This window comes from Corythoichthys intestinalis, chromosome 9 (genome assembly GCF_030265065.1).
Source record: "Corythoichthys intestinalis isolate RoL2023-P3 chromosome 9, ASM3026506v1, whole genome shotgun sequence".
NCBI classification, from domain to species: domain Eukaryota; kingdom Metazoa; phylum Chordata; class Actinopteri; order Syngnathiformes; family Syngnathidae; genus Corythoichthys; species Corythoichthys intestinalis.
In genome coordinates this window covers 43,676,938-43,696,435 of record NC_080403.1, presented here as the reverse complement: position 1 = coordinate 43,696,435, position 19,498 = coordinate 43,676,938, and the positions used below count along the sequence as shown (strand labels likewise).

Below are 19,498 nucleotides of genomic sequence, written 5' to 3'. Positions count from 1 at the left end.
CCGCCTTCTTTTTAGGATGAGCACTATTACTCTCTTGTGCGGAACTGCTTCAGTGTTTTGTGGAATAGACTCTCTACAACTGTGGACCAGAACATCCTCAATCCCAAAGACAAACTGCGTTTCCAGTTTCAAGCCCTTAATTTCCATCTGTTGTTGGACAACGAAACTGCTACTCTTTTGCTGTCCAAAGCTCATGTATACTTGGAGTTTGCTGTCAATGAGTTTGTGAAAACCTGGGAAGCGGGGAGTGAAGAGGATGCATCATTTGTTCTCAATGAAATTCGTACTCTCTTCTCAAGTTTTTGGCATAGTGGCCAAGGCCGAAAGATTGATGGATCAACACAGTTTACTGATAAATTGGGCATATACACATTTATTGAAATGGCGCTTGTTGTAGTCAAGATGCTGTGTAAAACTGGACATTATAGTCTGGCCTCAGTCTTTCTGAATGATATTGTGGACAAGGTGAAGAACAATCCTGACTGTCAGGCTGCAGCTTTGAAGCTTGGGAAATCGGCCATTAAAATCCACTCTATGATAACACCCGAAGAGCTGAGTGATAAGCCTTTGAGAGAATGTACCAGGGTCTTGAGATCGCTTCCGCTTGAGTTGGGTGAATGTGAAGCTTACTCTGTCCTGGAAGGATGCGAACTGGTATGCTGGGTTGTGGAAAATTGTTACAAGAAGGGATTTAACGCTACTGTGCTGCTAGCGTGGCTTTCTTTTCTTGAGGAGCATCAAGAACTGATCATGAGGATCCTGAAGGTTAGTGCTTTTTTAAAAAATATTTCCTTTGTTGACTTTTAAACAAATTAATCAAACATTTCTGTCAATAAGGTTTTAAATATTGAGTATTATAAAATGAAAATGTTTTGTCTAGGGCTGTCAAAATTATCGCGTTAACGGGAGCTAATTAATTTTTAAAATTAATCACGTTAAAATATTTGACGCAATTAACGCAGATGCCCCGCTCGGAAACATTTAAATGACTGTACAGTGAAACGCTCACTTGTTAATTGTGTTTTATGGAGTTTTGCCGCCTTCTGCTGGTGCTTGGGTGCGACTGATTTTATAGGATTCAGCACCCATGAGCATTGTGTAGGTAATTATTGACATCAACAATGGCGGGCTGCTAGTTTATTTTTTGATAGAAAATTTTACAGATTTTATTAAAACGAAAACATTAAGAGGGGTTTTAATATAAAATTTCTATAACTTGTACTAACATTTTTCTTTTAAGAACTACAAGTCTTTCTATCCATGGATCGCTTTAACAGAATGTTAATAATCTTAATGCCATCTTGTTGATTTATTGTTATAATAAACAAATACAGTCCTTATGTACCGTATGTTGAATGTATATATCCATCTTTTGTCTTATCTTTCCATTCCAATAATAATTTACAGAAAAATATGGCATATTTTATAGATGGTTTGAATTGCGATTAATTGCAGTTAATTACGAATAATTAATTTTTAAGCTGTAATTAACTCGATTAAAAATTTTAATCGTTTGACAGCCCTAGTTTTGTCACACGCAAATGTATTTCTTGCAAAGCAATGGTGAGCTGCTTAATGATCCAGAATTTCTTAAAACTCTTTTGGGATGAATTAGAACAAAGGCCTTTTATAGATTATACATGCACTATTTTATGTACAGTAGTGCCTTGAGATATGAACAACCTGATATTTAGCAGTTTTTACCCAATGGCAAAAGATATTTGAATAGTAGAATAACAATGACAAACATATTAGGGGTGGAAACCTCTGGGTACCTCGCGATACGGTACAATTTGCGATACAGGGCTCATGATATGGCGATACAACAATTATCCAGGCATGAAAATCTCACTTTTCGACGAAATTCGCTGTTTTGAAGTAAAAAAGGGTGACCTACGTGAATTGTGTATATCCGAGGAGAAAATTTCGGGGGGGGGGGTTCGGGAGATTTTTTTTTTTTTTAATGTCTGATGCTTGGTATGCAAGCAGGGAAAGCTGCACAAAACCAAAAAAGTGCTCCAGGGTGGCCAAAACATTGACTTATTTCAATGAAACAAAGGAGGGTTCACTGTTGTCCTGTCTCTTCAATGCCAAGCTTGGCTGCACGTCAGCCGTGAATGAACACCTAAAGCGCCGTCACCCAGTTAGTAAGTCACTCTAACACATTTTTTTATTGAAGTTGTAAATAAAAATGAAGGCTGTAATATTCAGTTGCGTTTTATCATCTTGTACGTGCGTGCGTACATTTGCGCGTGCGTGTACACCTACGTTTCGATGGCATATGAGACTCAAGTTCCTTTCACAGAAGTTAATTGGCCAACAACATGCCGAAGAATTAAAGTTCAAACATACAAAATAAGCAAACATGTATATTAAACACTGTAAACGTTAGAATTTCTACATTGAGGCTAATGGGGGGGAAAAGACAACGTACTTTAGCCTACTATAAAACATTGTCTTCTCCAAAACGTGAACTTGCGGCTAAAAAGTGACACTTCAAACACATGAAAAATCGCTGGTTAACAGCATTTGCAAACGAAAAAAATTGATCACAGACACCACATGCAATGAATAAAAAGAGCTTTTTTGCGGGGTGTAAAGCTAACTGTTAGCGGTTTAGCAAACGTACTTTTGGTAAACATTTCAAAATAAAAGCACGTTGCTCCCAGTTCAAATGGGTTGGACATCAATGGCCATCAGTCACATCCAATGCCAGGCAATTAGTAAATTTTGGGGCATTTTCTGTGATTTCCTGTTGATTTAGGGGCATTTACGGGTCACTTCCTGTTGATTTTTGGGTTACTTAAAAGGAAGTGACTCGAGTGTCCCCAAATAAAGAGGGACTCAAAATCAACAGGAAGTAATCTGTAAATGCCCTAAAATTAACAGGAAGTGACCTGTAAACGCCCACAAAAGACTGGCTGTGAATGTTCCGGTTTCAGTGCCATTGACGGTGCTAGGCATCGAATTTAGTCAAAATGAACTGGATGTCGAGCGCCGTCAATGGCTAACATTACCTAACATAGACATTATTCTAATGGAAGAATTTGGTACTGCAGCAACCTGTTGGTTCCTCTTTTGAAACAGTGACACCTTTTTAAAACTATATATGTCTATTCTTGGTGGGAGCATATCGATAACCTTTTGGGCTACAAAGTATCTCTCTATATCACCTTTTCGATTATATTGTCCCACCCCTAGAACGTGTATTCATTGTCATAGCAAAGAAAGACTTTTTGATCAAGCCAAGAGACGAATTCTCCATATCTGAATGAGCAGTAAAATGAAATTGTATATTATTTATACTATTTAAAAGACTACTAATTTTTAAAAAATCCATAGTTTTTTTGTGAGTATTTCGCATTAGTGTAGGGCTGCAGCTATTGATTATTTTAGTAGTCGATTAATCGAACTAGTTAGTTTGAATAATCGAGTAATCTGATAAGGAACATTAAAAATTATTATACCTGGGCTGAGCTTCAAACGGTATTTATATAAAAAATATAACATTAAAAAAATGATCGATGTACAATAAAAGAACAATTTGCTCTTAACAAATGGTTCATACGCATACTCCCACAAAAAACAGCTAAATATACCTATGAACTAAATTACGAATGCATTAGGGAAAAAAATAAAACATTGCCTCAGCCAAAAACTGATGTTGGTCTTATGGAGTAGCTGGATTCAGCCATGTTAAATGAAGCAGACTCGAGGGCAGTGTATCCATCCAAATTAATAAAACTAGATGAAAACACTTTCAAAATAAACCATTAGAACGCCACTTCAATTAAACGAATACTCGGCGCATCAAAATTTAATTTGAATCTTTTTTTCTAATAGAATACTCGAGTTGATTGATTAATCGTTGGAGCATAAAATTAGTGTCATCATGGAACAAATTCACCTCGTATCTCAAGGTACCCCTGTACAGTATTGAATGTCTAGCTTTTGTTTTTAGACAAATCTGTATTTGTTTTCATTTTCAGAGCTCCGTGTTAAAAAGCGAGTTTAGCAGACTACAAAAGATCCTTTGTGTCAGTTATTTGCAAGGCTTTGGATTTGCTTATGAAAGCATGGTCCAATCACAGGTGAAGAGCTTCTTTTGGGCATGAATCATAAATAAGGTTGACACAAAGTTGCCAAAACTCCTGTGGAGAAGTTATGTATCTAAATATATATTTTGTTTGCATTGTCTGTTAGCTGGAGGAAAAGGATACACTGACCAGGGTGCTGCTTTACTGTAATGCAGCAGCTGGACAGATGCTGACTGAAATGCACAAACGGTCTGATGAAAATCTTCTCCTTAAAGCAGGTGAGTATGACCCTATGGTGTGGGGGTGCATGGTGATTTAAAAACAAAACAAAAACAAAACCGAATCTTTACACGATCATACATTGTTTTCATGCCATTATCCCTCCTGCATGTGCAGTCGTTTCGGTGAACAACCTGACCTGTGCCTTGTACAACCGGCGTCTGTATGACGAGGCCTTTACACTTCTTGAGATCCTGTGTCACGATCTAAGAAACAACTGCCATGCTTCATTCCCTATTGATAAGGTAAGCTTTTAGATCTATGGGTATACATACAGTAGAGATGTCCTGATCCGGTATTTGGATCGGATCGGACGCCGATATGGGCAAAAAAAATGCGCATCGGTATCGGATCGGCACACGGAAAAATTCCGATCCAGTTTTTTTTTTAAAAGTCTGGTCCGGGTTTTCCAGCGCACCGATTTACATAATCCATTCCAGTTTTTCTTTGATTTCCCTAAAATCCGGTCCGCATTTTATGGCACACCTTTAACACACTACATTTACATTACCGTCACCCAATTTACCGAGAGACTTTATCTGTAAAAATGTCAGCTGTGTGGGATCATTTCACCTTAAAGGACGACAAAGACGAAGAGGCAGAGTGCAACATATGCCACAATAAAGTCAAGCGTGGTGGTAAAGCTGTAAGAAGTTTTAATACAACCAACCTAATCAAGCATTTAGCGAAATACCACCACAAACAATATGAGGAGTATGTTAAGAAAACCGAAGACAAAAAGAAAGGTCCAACACAACTAACACTGGCAGAAACTTTTGCTATGCGTGACAAACTGGCACTCGACAGTCCCAAAGCCTAGGGAATAACAAGAGTCATTGCCGAAGAATTCATTCTGGATGACGAGCCATTATCTCACGTGAGTAAAAGCGCACCATCCAACACTTAGAACCATGGTACAACATGCCCAGCCGTCATTACATCCTTGAACGATTCGGCCGTGGAAGATTCGAGAACGATTCACAAACATCCAAATTCCAATTATTGAAATATGTCAAGTAAAGCGGAACTAATACACAGCGCAGTCTTCGGGACGCAATGAGAAACTGACCGCATTGCGTCCCGAAAGTAAACATAAAGCTTGTCATAGACCCGGGTAATGCCACTGCTCAACTCACGGCTTTAGCTCAACTCATGCCGCTTGATAAAAACAATACATAACTACTGCTGACAGCCGCTACTACAAACTACGTCAACGTCGTTTTACTGGAGATAATAGATATCATATGTATATAGAACTAGATGCTGGACGACTGACTCGACTGCGTTAGCAACATTGAAGTATTGAAAACCAGATGCGTTAGTAAACACCTGCCATCTTAAAGCAGAAGAATTCCCTAGTAGGCTGTTGTGAACCTCCCAAGCGAACTTTATTAACTTATTATCTAAAATACTCCTAAATCGGCAAAATCTTGACTTAAATCTATCTTCAAAACAGTTTTAAAACTTTCTCATGTCGAAAGTAGACAGAAGGGAAATTATGGAATAAGTGGAGCAATTTTAACAACTTTAACAGTTGATTCGCAAAATTAAATGAATTGAATGTACAGTGGTACCTCTACATACGAAGTTAATCCGTTCCAGGACCTTGTTTGTAAGTCGAAATGGTCGTATGTCGAGCAGGATTTTCCCATAGGAATACATTATAATTCCATTAATTCGTTCCACAGCCCAAAAACCTGCACTAAATCCTTAAAAAATACTGCTGGTGCTATTACAAATGGCAATTACACGTAGCAAAACAAATAAATTATAAATCAAAATTGGAATAATGTAATAAAAAGAATAATAATAATTCCAGTAATAGTGTAACGAATCGGGTTCTAATAAGGCGGACGTTTTTTTGTGTACCTGAACGCACCGCGGGGCTCACGTGCCAGAGACGGACCGGTGAGCTTGAGTTTCACTTTCACTTTGAATGTTCTCTTGAAAACGCCATCAATTGCGGCAGACAGCAGGCGTTTTGTGTTGAATAAGTTGTGAAAGAAATGATGAAAACGTGGCGAAGCTGGCGATTTCTTTGGAGACAATAAGAATTGTCAGCTTAATTTATAAAGACTGGCGAACGATGGTCGGAGGAGGACCGTGGAGATGTATTGTTGAGCCATTTCACGGATGCCCACCCCACGCTCGTATTTTTCTGTCATTTGCATCTTCATTTCGAAGGTAAGCATCAACTTTTTCCTTGTTTCACCACCTGTACCAACCTTTTCTGAAACCTGTGTTGATTTGTCACACAAGAAAATCCTCCGTGCATTCGTCTGCGGTGCTGCCATTGTCGTCGTATTTCGAGCATGTCGTCGGATGTAGAAACAAATGGCGAGTCAAATTTTACGTCGGATGTCGAAAAGTTCGTGTGTCGAAGCGATCGTATGTAGAGGTACCACTGTAGTTTAAAGCTGCTGATACAGAAGGGGGACTTGAGTATTTACTGTTTTAAAATGTTAACTTGATAGTGAAATAGTCGTTTATTTAAACCTGAGAGGCTTTTTATACAATTTTTGTAACTAATGCACAAAACATTAAAAGCATCTAATAGCTTGGGGGATTTGTGGGATTTTGCACTGAGGTTGTTGGTGTGTTTTGCTTTTTAAAGACAGTTTACAATATTTGCACGTTTTACTGACTGACTATACCATTTCTGTTTGTTATTTATAATGTTTTGTGTTTGTCACTGAATAAACAGGTCAGTTTCTTGTTACCAACCGTTGTGTGTTATTCAAACTCACCTAATTCAGCTGGCTAGTTGTTATCAAGAGTACTAAAACCTTTTTCAACATGAGTCTGACAACTAAGTAAGGAGGCTAAATAACTTTAAACTTTAACACATGCTCAGATAGGTCTGGATCGGCCAGTATCGGATCGGAAGTGCAAAACAATATCGGTATCGGATCGGAAGTGCAAAAACCTGGATCGGGACATCCCTAACATACAGTGTGTGTATACCGTAATTTCCGGACTGTAAGCTGCACAAATTTCAAGACATTTAAGAAGGAAATCTATATATACGCCGCACCTGACTATAGACTGAAAGAATACATATGTTAATCTAGGATATTTACGTAGCGAGATGTTACACAGAAATATCTTGATCAACACATCTTTCGTTCTCATTCATAGCCTATGCAGCAACCTGTCACCCCGGGGAGCCAGACAAATCCAACATGTGTTCACTGAAGCCTTAAAAAAAACACTGACAATAAAAAAAAAAAAAAAAAACAGTCACTGTATTTACAAAGAAGACAAAGTATAATCTACTTTACTTTGCCTCTTAAGCTTGAAGTGGACAAAGAAGTCTTAAAAATCCCCGCTATTGATTCTGATATACTCAGGCCCAGTGCTAAATGCTCGCACCAACCCTTTGTTTAGCAGGTTTGTTGTGGCACTCTTAATTTAAAACAAAGTCAAAACACTCCTAGCCTTAAACTGTTCTTCTGTAATGGGATCAAGCATCGAACCGAAACAAATTTTTATTTATTTATTTATGGAATTTTATTGTCATCATCATCGGTATCATTGACAATCATTCCAATTACAAAATGTGATATGATTTGCCCGAAGGAACCGAAGAAAAGAAGTTCTGGGCAATAAGGTCCTCTGAGTGCTGGTTAAAGATTGCTAATGACGCTCTAGTGTCGTTTCCTCTTGTCGTAACGAACTGTGGATGCCCATCCTTTTTAAAATAGTTCTTTTCTAGTGGCATATCGCATCAGATGGAGTCGTATTCATCTGCAAAATCCCCAGAAGCTTTGTCGGTGTTAGTGTAGCAGCTGAGAGCCATGTCATGGCCAAATTTAGACTCCTTTAAAATGTATAAATTTCCATGGTTAAACTTGATTGCTCTTCTGTAGTGGCAGGGAGGGTCTTACCTTACGGGAGCTAACTAGCTAAGGGTGCATTTGGAGAAATTAATACACACCGAGCGTGCACGGATACCCGTGGGAACTCGAGTGTTGTCAAACTGGAACACTCCCCCACTTTTTTTTTTCTTTTTTAATGAAAATATTAAATGTGTTTGTTTAAAAACAAATCCCCAAAATCTGCTTTGTTATATAAGCCTGAGTACAAACGGAGAGGAAAAAAGGAGCGTCTTATTATCTGAAAAATGCGGCAATTTTTGACCAATTAAAATCATTTCTGTTGTCAAATTATTTATCTATCATGGTCAGGTTGCTAGATTATTAATTATACTGTTAAGCCACATTGACTAAGACCATTCATGACCCAGCACTAGCCCTGAGGCTTCTCAAACTCAAGAAGGTAAATCATCGTGCAGTGTTGCTAAATATGTTGAAAATGGGCAGACATCAAATTGCCAGTTCAGAAAACTGAAGGCAATACGTCTGAAACAGAATGAATGGGGAGAACAAATGCGAGGGGAACTGGAGGCAACATTTGATTGAACCAGTGCTATGCGATATGTAAAAAAAATCTATTACCATAATTTTTGCGCTATAAGGCGCACCTGACTAAAAGCCGCACCTTTCAAATTTGGCACGAAAATGGCATTTGTTCAAACATAACCCGCACTGGACTGTAAGACGCAGCTGTCCTCACTGTATTTTGGGATATTTACACCAAAAGATATTAAACGGTAACACTTTGAGTGCGGCATCATATGACACTCATAAGACCAAATGAACCACCATGAAGCTTTGAACAAATTGGCTGCAAAGTTTCATTGCTTCAAGAGGATTTGGCCAGCACTGCTCCCTTGGGGGAAACGGTCAACCTCTGCTGCCACCTGCTGTCAACACTGTTGTTGTCCAACATGCCTCCAAGCGAGCTTTGCAGCGCTACAGATGTAAATTACAATCAAAATTCATGTTTTGTGCTAATTATTTCTTCAGTTACTGTTCTAGTTGTTTCATTGTTATGGTATGTGGTAACACTTTGGCGCCATAAGACTGTCATTTGACAATCAGAATTATGACATGACACTGTGGTGAACATTATTGAATGCTTATAACAGTTGTCATTTATATTTATCCGGCAAATTATCTCACTTTTGAATGGATGTCAAACATCCGAGCTGGACATAAATGGAGTTAGTGATATAATTTGTCGGATGACACTTAATGACATCTGTCATTAGCATTCAGTAATGCCCATGCTATTGTCATGTCATAATTATGACTGTCTTATGACGCCGCTATCAAATGAGGTGTTACCTCTTAACCCAAATGAATTAACAAATACGCTGCACTAGACTATAAGCCGCAGGATTCAAAATGAAGGAAAAATGTAGCGTCTTAGTCCGAAAATTACAGTACTGTTTGGGCCATTTAATACTGTGTCATATCGATATGCCACTACATAATGCATTTTTAATATAGTGAGAAATTTTGCAAATATTATGACAGTCATTCAAGGTCATAGAATTGTCACCCACTGCAAACCCTGCAGTTAAATGAATTTGTGATCTATTGCCATCAGTGTCAGTGAATAGTTGAATAAATGTATACTCCGATGACATGATCAAAAGTAATTTATTTTATTTATACTCCCCAGTTGAACCCACCCTTCATGCTCGCTGTGCAGGCGTCCCGGAGAGCGGGACACCTAGAACGAGCACTTGACTGGGTTATCCTGTGGTTGAAGGTGCTTGGGGATAAAATAACTTTGCACATGAAGGTGCCAATCTCTTTGTGGGTAAAAATCAAGATTGACGCTGCACGGAACTCTGAAGCAGACCTCAGACTAAGGTCAATGTCATTTTTTATAGTTCAAACTTCTTATCAATTTTCATTCATTTTACTTGACCGTGTCGATCGTGCCCTCAACAGGACTCTCTGTGATGGTTTTGCTCCTGGCCTTCTGGATGAAAGACTAATGCTTTGCCTTTTGGAGGAAGAATTGCGTGCCTATAAGGAGGAAGCAGGCGACACGTCCAAGGAACGCTACAATACTCTTTGCGATCTGCTTGACATCTGTCATGAGGACAGCTCCCATAAACATCAACGTGCTGTTTACCTCTGCGAAATGGCCCAGGTTGTTTGTTTTCAGGATTTCAGTGAACAGACTGATTGGTAAGAGCTGCTTTTTGTCACTGATAATGAGCTGACTTTCTTTCAATGACTACAAAGAAAAAAGTGTGATGCCTACAGTTATTTTGGAATGTGATGTATGTAATTTGCTAATCGTTTATTTCCCTTTCAATTGACAGCACAGCAGTAGATTTTGCCTGTGAGGCTTTACGGCTCCTGGAAGAGGAACCAGAGACTCCTGAAAACACAAACCGACTAAAGGACGACAAAGCCCATGCTTTGCTTTGGGTTTTTATCTGCACTCTTGAGAAGAATCTTCAGGAGGTGAGCTGTGTTAGATGCGCATGACTTTATGAAGTTTAAACTTGTTGTGTTGGAGCTTCTCGTATATATAATTTACATATACACACAATGATCCCTCACGGATGTTTTTTTTCTTCCCCCAATTAAAAATAAATAAATGCAGTGTTTTATAGAGCTGTCCCGATCCGTTCCTATAGTCGCTCAGTCTTGCTCCTGCCACTTTTCTTGTTCAGGCAGTGCACTGGAGTTGCTTGTTAAAGTTACCGATGATTGACAGTTGTTACGGTTTGATCTTGCCAGAGACTCTTGGAAGACGAAACTTCAAAGTGCCACGTGCGTCAATTATCATTTAACTTGTTAAACAGTTGCTGTGGCAACTCATTGTGTGTAAGTGAGCAGCTTGAGTGGACTCACTCAATGAAGCATTTGATAAAGACAAGCATTTTTCTACTTGTTTGAAAATAATTCGGTTGGACAGTAACATCTTTAAAACTTATCATAGTTATGACATTTGACCTGCTTAAAAACCATTTATTAAAAAAAAACAAAAAAACCTATACAAGTATTTCTCTTAGGGCTGTCAAAATTATCGCGTTAACGGGCAGTAATCAATTTAATTAATCACGTTAACAGAGGTTGCGCTAGACATTTTCGTTGTCTGTCATTTTGACTGACAGGGTCATAAAAATCCGGTCATAGTCTATTTTTACCCGTCACTTAAATTTTTAAAATGATAATGATGACATATTCAATAGTATTTAGTTTTCATTCATTTTTAATTAATATTGTAACGCTTGCTTGGCGGCGAAAAATTAGACACGGAAGTCGTGGTATTTTTCTCCCTTTTTACTCTGCTTACCGCCAACAACTCCGCCCCCAAAGAAAAAGAGGCAACGATATAGACCCCAATCACCAACGTCACACAATGATCTTAATTGTGGTTGTCAGCCCAAAATCTTCTAAATATATATTAAATGCATCTTACCAGATATAAAATGACTACTACATAGTCTGTGGTGATCGTTTGGTGCCCAGATTTCTTGTCGAATTACAGCAGTCAATCTCGCTCTCATCTTTGGGTCTCTCAGAATACGGTAGAACTTCAAGTCTCTCCGTCTATCTTCTCTGTTACAGCAACCAACCACCACACACGCCTTCACCATTTTGATTATTAATATTAACGAGCAGAAAAACACGCCGTAATAGGAGGCGTGTACGTAGCGGTAATGTGTAAACATGACGAGCTGACACACAATATGGCGGCTCCGGTCAGGGGGGCAGAGTTGTGACGTCATGTGATTGGGGTGTATACACAGGTGGCAATATTGTCTATCAATTGGATGACGCGCTGGCACACCGGGTGCACCAATAAGAACCTCGCGTTGATGTGTCAATCACGGTGCCGCCGCCAGACCCCGGTGACGCTACAATCAGAGCCCTGGCTACAATATTCTGACAGAAGAGCCAACGACGTCATGCATTAAGAGAGACAATAGCTAATTAATATGCTAACTCGCCACCCTGTGGTCTGGGGTGTGAATTGCAACCTGTCAAAATGACGGACGGACTTCAGTTTTTTCTGTCACAGTTTTAAAAAAACCGGTCAACGACGGAAAATATCCGGTTAACGCGACCCCTGCACGTTAAAATATTTGACGCAATTAACACACATGCCCCGCTCAAACAGATTAAAATGTCAGCACAGTGCAATCTCCACTTGTTACTTGTGTTTTTTGGAGTTTTGTCGCCCTCTGCTGGCGCTTGGGTGTGACGGATTTTATGGGTTTAAGCACCCATGAGCATTGTGTAATTATTGACATCAACAATGGCGGGCTACTAGTTTATTTTTTGATTGGAAAATTTTACAAATTTTATTAAAACGAAAACATTAAGAGGGGTTTTAATATAAAATTTCTATAACTTGTACTAACATTTATCTTTTAAGAACTACGAGTCTTTCTATCCATGGATCGCTTTAACAGAATGTTAATAATGTTCATGCCATCTTGCTGATTTATTGTTATAAACAAATACAGTACTTATGTACCGTATGTTGAATGTATATATCCATCTTGTGTCTTATCTTTCCATTCCAACAATAATTTACATAAAAATATGGCATATTTTATAAATGGTTTGAATTACGATTAATTTTAAAGCTGTAATTAACTCGATTAAAAATTTTAATCGTTTGACAGCCCTAATTATTTTTTTAAGTTCTAGTTTGAGAAAGATGGCGAAAAAAGTCTTGTATGTGTATCTATTTTAGTAGTCGATTAATCGTTCAAGTAATCGGATAAGGAGAAATGATATAAAAGAATAAATAAATGAGGATCTAAGTACAACAAAAGAACAATTGGCTAATTTACACAGCAAAATCCACTATCTTGAATGCTATAAAATGGTAACATATATCTTTTTTACAATGCTCTTAATAATTCAAACACATATTCCCACAAAGAAAACCGCTAAATATACCTATAAACTAAATTACGAATGCACTAAAAAAAACATTAGCTCAAACAAAAACTTGGCTTATGTTGGTCTTGACAGGGAGCAGCTGTATTCAGCCAGATGAAATGAGATTTATCATATTCAGAGTTGCCACTAGAGGGCAGTGTATCCAGCCAAATCAATAAAACTACATACAAACACTTTAAAAACAAACCACTGTAATGCCACTTTAACTAAACGAATACTCGAAGCAGCAAAATTCGAATCTTTTTTTCTAATCGAATTACTCGAGTTAATCGTTGCAGCCCAGTCATAAGTGAGCTGTTGCAACTCCTTGTGTAAGTGAGATGCTTTTCTCAGCAGCGTGAGCGTCAAAGCTTGAGTGGACTTAATGAAGCATTTAATTGAGACAAGCATATTGCTGTGTTCTTGTTTAAAAAAATAATTCACATTATGAAGGCAGCATGGTGGGACAGTAACATGTTTGGAACTTTTTGTTTAAAAAAAAAAAAATGGACGCGGAAAAACTGGTGGTTGTTGTTATGTAGGGTTGTTTTGAAACGACTATTGCTGTTTAAGATGTTTGTGAGTGTTCATTCTTTATCTTTCTTGCTAGGCAATTGAAAGGGATGTGAGATTTCAAGAGATGCGTAAGCAGTCTGCGGGTGTAGAAAATCCAGTAGGGACCAATGATTTTGATTACGAAGGCAAGCAGAATAATGAGGACAACACCCTGGTACATGATGGTCTGCAATTCAGCCTGGCTGCACAGAACAGTATGTTTTTATTTGTCCTTTAAATTTGCAGCATATCTTCGCAATGCATACTTGAATCTTGTTGTGACAATTTTGTTTGTGCTGCAGAGTTGTGTGAACCTTTGGAAAGAGCGCTTACTGAATGGGCTGCTCTTCTTCACACTCCAGTTTTGCCCAGCGTGAGGAATCCAAAATGGACGTACAACTCTATTGTGATCACTGCGTCGCTCTTTCAACTAATGGGAAAGGTAACAAAGTGTATTTTATCTTGCAATTCTATGGAGACTTTATCCACTTGACCTGGAGAGCTTAATACAGGTTCAAAAGTACAATCTAATGTGGTTTATAGTTCAGGCACTCTGTGTGTTAAATTTGTTCCTTGTATTTCTCTAATGTAGCCATTAAAAGCTTTGGAAGCATATCAACTTTCTGCTGAACTTTCTCGCCAACTTTCTGACACGGAAGGATGTGTATATTCCCTCTGTCAGTCAGCCAGTCTCTTTTTGGAAATGGGCTCCTCTGAACTGGCTCTGGTAAGTTTTGTTGAAGCTGAACTCACTTTTATAAAGGGTATCCATGAAGTGATTATTTTAGTAGTCGATTAATCTATCAACTAGTGAGTTCGAATAATTGAGTAATCTGATTAGGAACATTTGATGCGTTGCAGAATTTTAGGAGATGTAAAACAATGGCTTGCCAAGTTTGCACTTTGAAAAGTGCATTATATGCGAACACAAAATAAAATTTCCGAGTGTTTCTTCAAACTAAGCAGAATTACTTTTATTTAAAAATAAAATACCTGAGCATAGCCTCAAACTGTATTAGAATTTTAAATAAATGAGGATCTAAGTATAACAAAAGAACAATTGGCTAACTTGCTTAAGTGCTCTTCACAAATCGTTCAAACACATGTTCCAACAAAAACGGCTAAACATACTTATAAACTAAATTACAAATGCATTTAAAAAATTGTTGGTCTTAACAGGGAGCAGCTGGAGTCAGCCATGTTAAAGGAGTTATGTCATATTCACTTTTGCCAGTAGAGGACCGTGTATCTACTCAAATCAATAAGTCTAAACACTTTCCAAACAAACCATAATAACACCACTCTAAGCAGCAAAATTTGACTTAAAGCTTTTTTTCTAATCGAATTACTCGAGTTAATCAATTAATCGTTGCAGCACAACTAGACCTCCATTTTTACTTGCTTGGACGTCTAGCACCATCAGTGGCACTGAAACCAGAGCATTTACAGCTTGTGGGCATTTACAGGTAACTTCCTGTTTGTTTTAGGCTGTTTACAGGTTGCTTCCTGATGGCTTTAAGTCACTTCCTATTAATCGGGGGAAATTCTAGAGTCACTTCCTGTTCAGTAACCCAAAATTAACAGGATGTGACCCATGAATGCCCCAAAATTAACTCATTGCCTGGCGATGACTGGCATTTGAAGTGTGAGGGATGGCATCGAATAAACATGTTCATCCGCTGCCACCCTCACAGTTCAAATGGATTGGACGTCTTACTAGTGATGAACTAATTCTAATTCACAGCAAAAGCTTCAAAATAGCTTGTCTTTCTGTTTATTAGTTGTATTGTAGAATATTCTAGAATTATTTCCTTAATCATGTATACGTGTTGTATCGCCATGTCGTGAGATCATCGTTATTGTGAGCCTTGTATTGTGAGCTACCTAGAGGTTGTTAGTGTTTTTTACTGTATGCCCAGACTTTATGGACAACCTGTACAGCTACGTAACTCATTTTCAAATGATTGAAAATGACATTTTGGGTCATGTTTTCAGGCTCAGACTGAACAAGCAGAAAAAATGGTCAAAAGTGATGCAAGCATAGAAGGGCCCTCCCCTCTCTCCCTGTTCATCATTTTACTGAAATCTCAGTGCTGTTACATGACTGGACTGGTAGGTAACTTAGATTTGAGAATATGAGAACCACGCCTAAGATATGATTTGATTTTGTTTGACATTTGCACTTCTACAGGTGGATCGTGGGGTTTCTTACCTGTGTGATGTGCTTAAAGAGGCCACCGAGCAAAAATGTACAAAGAGCTGGTATATGTTGCGAGCTCAAGCCCTCCAGACTTGCAGCTCCTACCTTAGTTTGGACACTGCTTCCCTGCCACAAACCCAGCGGAGCCGTATTATAAAGCATGGTAGGCTATATGGGCAATCTGTCAGTGGGTTTCTAATCCAGTGCTGTTAGTCAAGCACCACTGTCAGTTTCTGAAGAGGGTAGAACGGTCCAAAAAGCACATCAAATTGTAAGATATTTCAATACTGTGATCCTCGAGAAACCGGGGTGTTTGCCGGAAGTCCCGAGGCCGGGGAACCGGGCTCGGCCCGCCCCGACTATGGCGAGGCGGCGGCGGCCTGCCGGACCGGCCAGAGCGGTGGGCTCCGTCGGAAGACTGCTACTTGCCGACTGTCGGTCTCCATTCGTGCCGGTGTTTAGCCTTAGATACGAATTTACCACCCGCCTTGGGCTGCATTCCCTTACAGCCCGACTCTGTATCGTCACAAGCCCTGTAGTTTAACTTAGTTAGTGTTTACAACAGCTTTAGCATTCCCGCTAGCAGCAGCCTCGTATTCGTTCCAAAAATCTTTGTGATGCAGTTTTAAATGGCTGCTAGGTTAGTGGTTTTGAATGAGGACGCTTTCTTTCTGCCTCGTGGAACTTCTACGGTACATGTTTCGCAGATGGCGAGACCGTCGTTTTTTTAGTAACAGCCGCCATAATATTCAACTACTTCTTGTCGTGTAACTCCGCCTCCTCAACCCCTCCTCCCTCAGGGGCTTCAGAGAGGGGAGGGGTTGAGGAGGCGGCGTGCTGAATTCTTCGGTTGCGCACATTTGGAGGCTAAATCAAATATATAATTATCGGATTGCATTATCGGTTGAATTTTTTTATTATCTGGATTATCAGTGTGACGTCATAATTGCCATTATCGGCCGATAATTATCGGTGACCGATATTATCGTGTATCGTTAAAAAAAAAAAAATTATTAAAAATATTATATTTAATGTCATATATATATTTTAAACATGTTACTGTCCCACCAAATTATTTTTAAACAAGAATAAAATAGTAGAAAAACGCTTGGCTTTATTAAATGCTTTATTGAGTGAGTCTTACTCAAATCCTCTCAAGCTGCTCACTCACACACGAGTTGCCACAGCAACTGTTTAACAAGTTAAACGATGATTGACACATGCGGCGCTTTTGAAGTTCGTGGCTCTGGCAAGATCAAACAAACATCTGCCAATCATCGTTAACTTTAATAAGCAACTCCAGTGCACGTGCACTGCCTGACGAACAAAGCAGGGAGAGGGAGGGAGGGAGCCCAAGTGAAAGTTTTGGGGGGGGGGAATCCGCGATGGACTGAGGGCATGAAGTTTAAAGCGCGAAGTAGCGAGCGATCACTGTACTGCCCACAGTCGATATGCTATCATAGCATTAGCTTCCCATGACGGATACAAGAATGTTGTCTACTGCCGGTGTTTACTTCCGCTGTTTCTGGTGTGGGAGGGATGGCGGCGAATGAACAAATCGCTGCCACCCTCCCATTTTAAACGGATTGGACACGTACTAGTGATACTTATTCCAATTCCAAAAAAGGATGGAGAGAGCTTTTTTTCTGTTCAATAAGTGTTTTGTAAAATATCCTAGAATGATTTCCTGGCCCATGTATCGATAACTTGTATCGCCGTATTGTGTGGTTTATCGTGAGCCTTGTATCGTATCGTGATGTACCCAGAGGTTTCCCACTCCTAAACCACATCTTGTAATATGCAAAGATTGTATTGGACTGTATTGGAGACAGTCACATGCTCGTGTTTCGCTTGCATAATATGAAGTGGCTATAAACTACGGCTTGAACGAAGATATTTTTCTATCGCAGGTTTTAAAAGCCCAGATACCACCTTGGCTATAAGCCAGAAGCTTCTCGTTTCCTTGCTAGCCTCTTTTGTTGGGAACGGCTTTTATGGGGCTCATGTCATTGGCTCAGATGTACGCTTCTTTGACACAGGTATTGTATGTCATTGGAACAAACTGTTCTGATTAATTATGACCTTGGTTATATTGTAACACTTGTCATGATCTGCTGCAGGAAATAATCTTATGTTTAAATGGCGGCTCCTGTCGGAACTGTTGAACTGCTCAATGAAAGTGATCATGCTGAGAACTACCTGTGGTGCCATTAATGATGCTAGAATGCAATGCCGAGAAGCCCTGAAACTTGCCATCAAGTTACAAGCGCTGAGCCAGTAAGTGCTTGCTCTCTCTGCAGCAATACTAGTGTAGCCACACTAAGTACAGTATGTTTACATGGACACTTTTATTCGGATTAAAATCCTGGTCGGGAAAAAATGGTTTAATGTACAACACCCATTAGGAATATTCTAACCCGATCTAGCCGAAAACAACCCTGATGTTGAAAGACACGATGGTGGAAAAATGGGGAAAATAAATTTAATAATGCTAACCTTTCATGTGTGAATGGACAGAATGGTGTTTTGTTGGCACGGAAGGCAATAGGGCTTCCTCTTCTATTTCTTTCTGATATATTTGGTCATGCTGCTTTCACATGCCGCAGGGAAAGATGAACCTTACCTCACTGGTAACTACGAGTACGTCCTGTTCATGTGCTTTTGTCGTCGTAGCACAAAGACATACCAGACATGGACTTCATTTTGGTTTGAAAATAACTGTTTTAGACCTATTAATTTATCTACAACAACAAGAGAATTCATAGAAATACAGTGGTACTTCTACCTACAAAAGTAATTGGTTCTGAAAGTAGTTTAACTTGAAAGTTCTTTAAGCAGAGAGTTTTCCATGTAAATGCCCCAATCCATTCCAAGCTCAAAATTCAGACAAAAATCTTTGAAAATGCATCAAAACATGTAACAAATACATGTTACAATTAGGTTATTGCACAGTAAACATTATCTTAGTTGTGAATGTTGTTCAAAACATATGAGCAAATTGGAACATAAAGTATGATAAGTTGAAATAAAAACAAAAAAAAACAAAATATTCTGAATAACAACATTATTACCATCAGAAAAAAAATATTTTTTCCCATAAAAAGCACGCGTGTATGACTCTTATCATGTTTACATTAATCATACACTCTTTCTTAACAAGACAGTTGCCAGAGAGAAGGGGAAAAAAAACATTTGTTTGACCACCGCTAGACACACTAAACATGCTGGAGTTAACCCTTAGCTGGTGAGAAACGTTAATGACAGTGTCTACTAACCTTTAATTTTGTATAAATGCAAAATCAAATTGGAGGTATCGCCTCCTCGGCAGCCACCCTCTGCAAACATGTATTACATGTCGCTTGGCCCTCCTCTAATCCGCAGCCACCTGTAACTTCAGTATCCGAAGTATTCCCATACCAGTGATTTCTTTTTTCTTCGAGGGGGGGCAAAGATTAAGAGTTTCACTTCCTCCAGCCATCGTGTAGCACAGCTGAGTTGCTGATGCTGGGCAACAACCGGTGGGGAAGGGTTGAGCCTTACATCTGCAAGCGAGGAATTTCTCCATGCATTTTTGGGACATAAAAATAGCCAAGACCTTATGGACGGTGTCATAGAAAATTTTTGAAACCTTGACATTGTCGTACCACGGTATACCTTGA

The 19,498-nt window shown here is 39.0% G+C and overlaps 1 protein-coding gene across 1 annotated transcript in view; it reads left to right on the top strand.

The window, feature by feature from the left end:
* Positions 1-19,498, top strand: part of espl1 (extra spindle pole bodies like 1, separase) — a 42,743-nt gene that overhangs the window by 7,072 nt on the left and 16,173 nt on the right. Inside the window, exons 4-17 of the mRNA XM_057844863.1 lie at positions 16-765; positions 3,990-4,091; positions 4,204-4,315; positions 4,434-4,561; positions 9,846-10,039; positions 10,121-10,363; positions 10,501-10,645; positions 13,695-13,854; positions 13,942-14,081; positions 14,232-14,366; positions 15,635-15,751; positions 15,831-16,002; positions 17,750-17,878; positions 17,960-18,116. Coding sequence (XP_057700846.1) covers positions 16-765; positions 3,990-4,091; positions 4,204-4,315; positions 4,434-4,561; positions 9,846-10,039; positions 10,121-10,363; positions 10,501-10,645; positions 13,695-13,854; positions 13,942-14,081; positions 14,232-14,366; positions 15,635-15,751; positions 15,831-16,002; positions 17,750-17,878; positions 17,960-18,116 — 2,684 coding nt within the window. The remainder of the gene's footprint in view (positions 1-15; positions 766-3,989; positions 4,092-4,203; positions 4,316-4,433; positions 4,562-9,845; positions 10,040-10,120; positions 10,364-10,500; positions 10,646-13,694; positions 13,855-13,941; positions 14,082-14,231; positions 14,367-15,634; positions 15,752-15,830; positions 16,003-17,749; positions 17,879-17,959; positions 18,117-19,498) is intronic.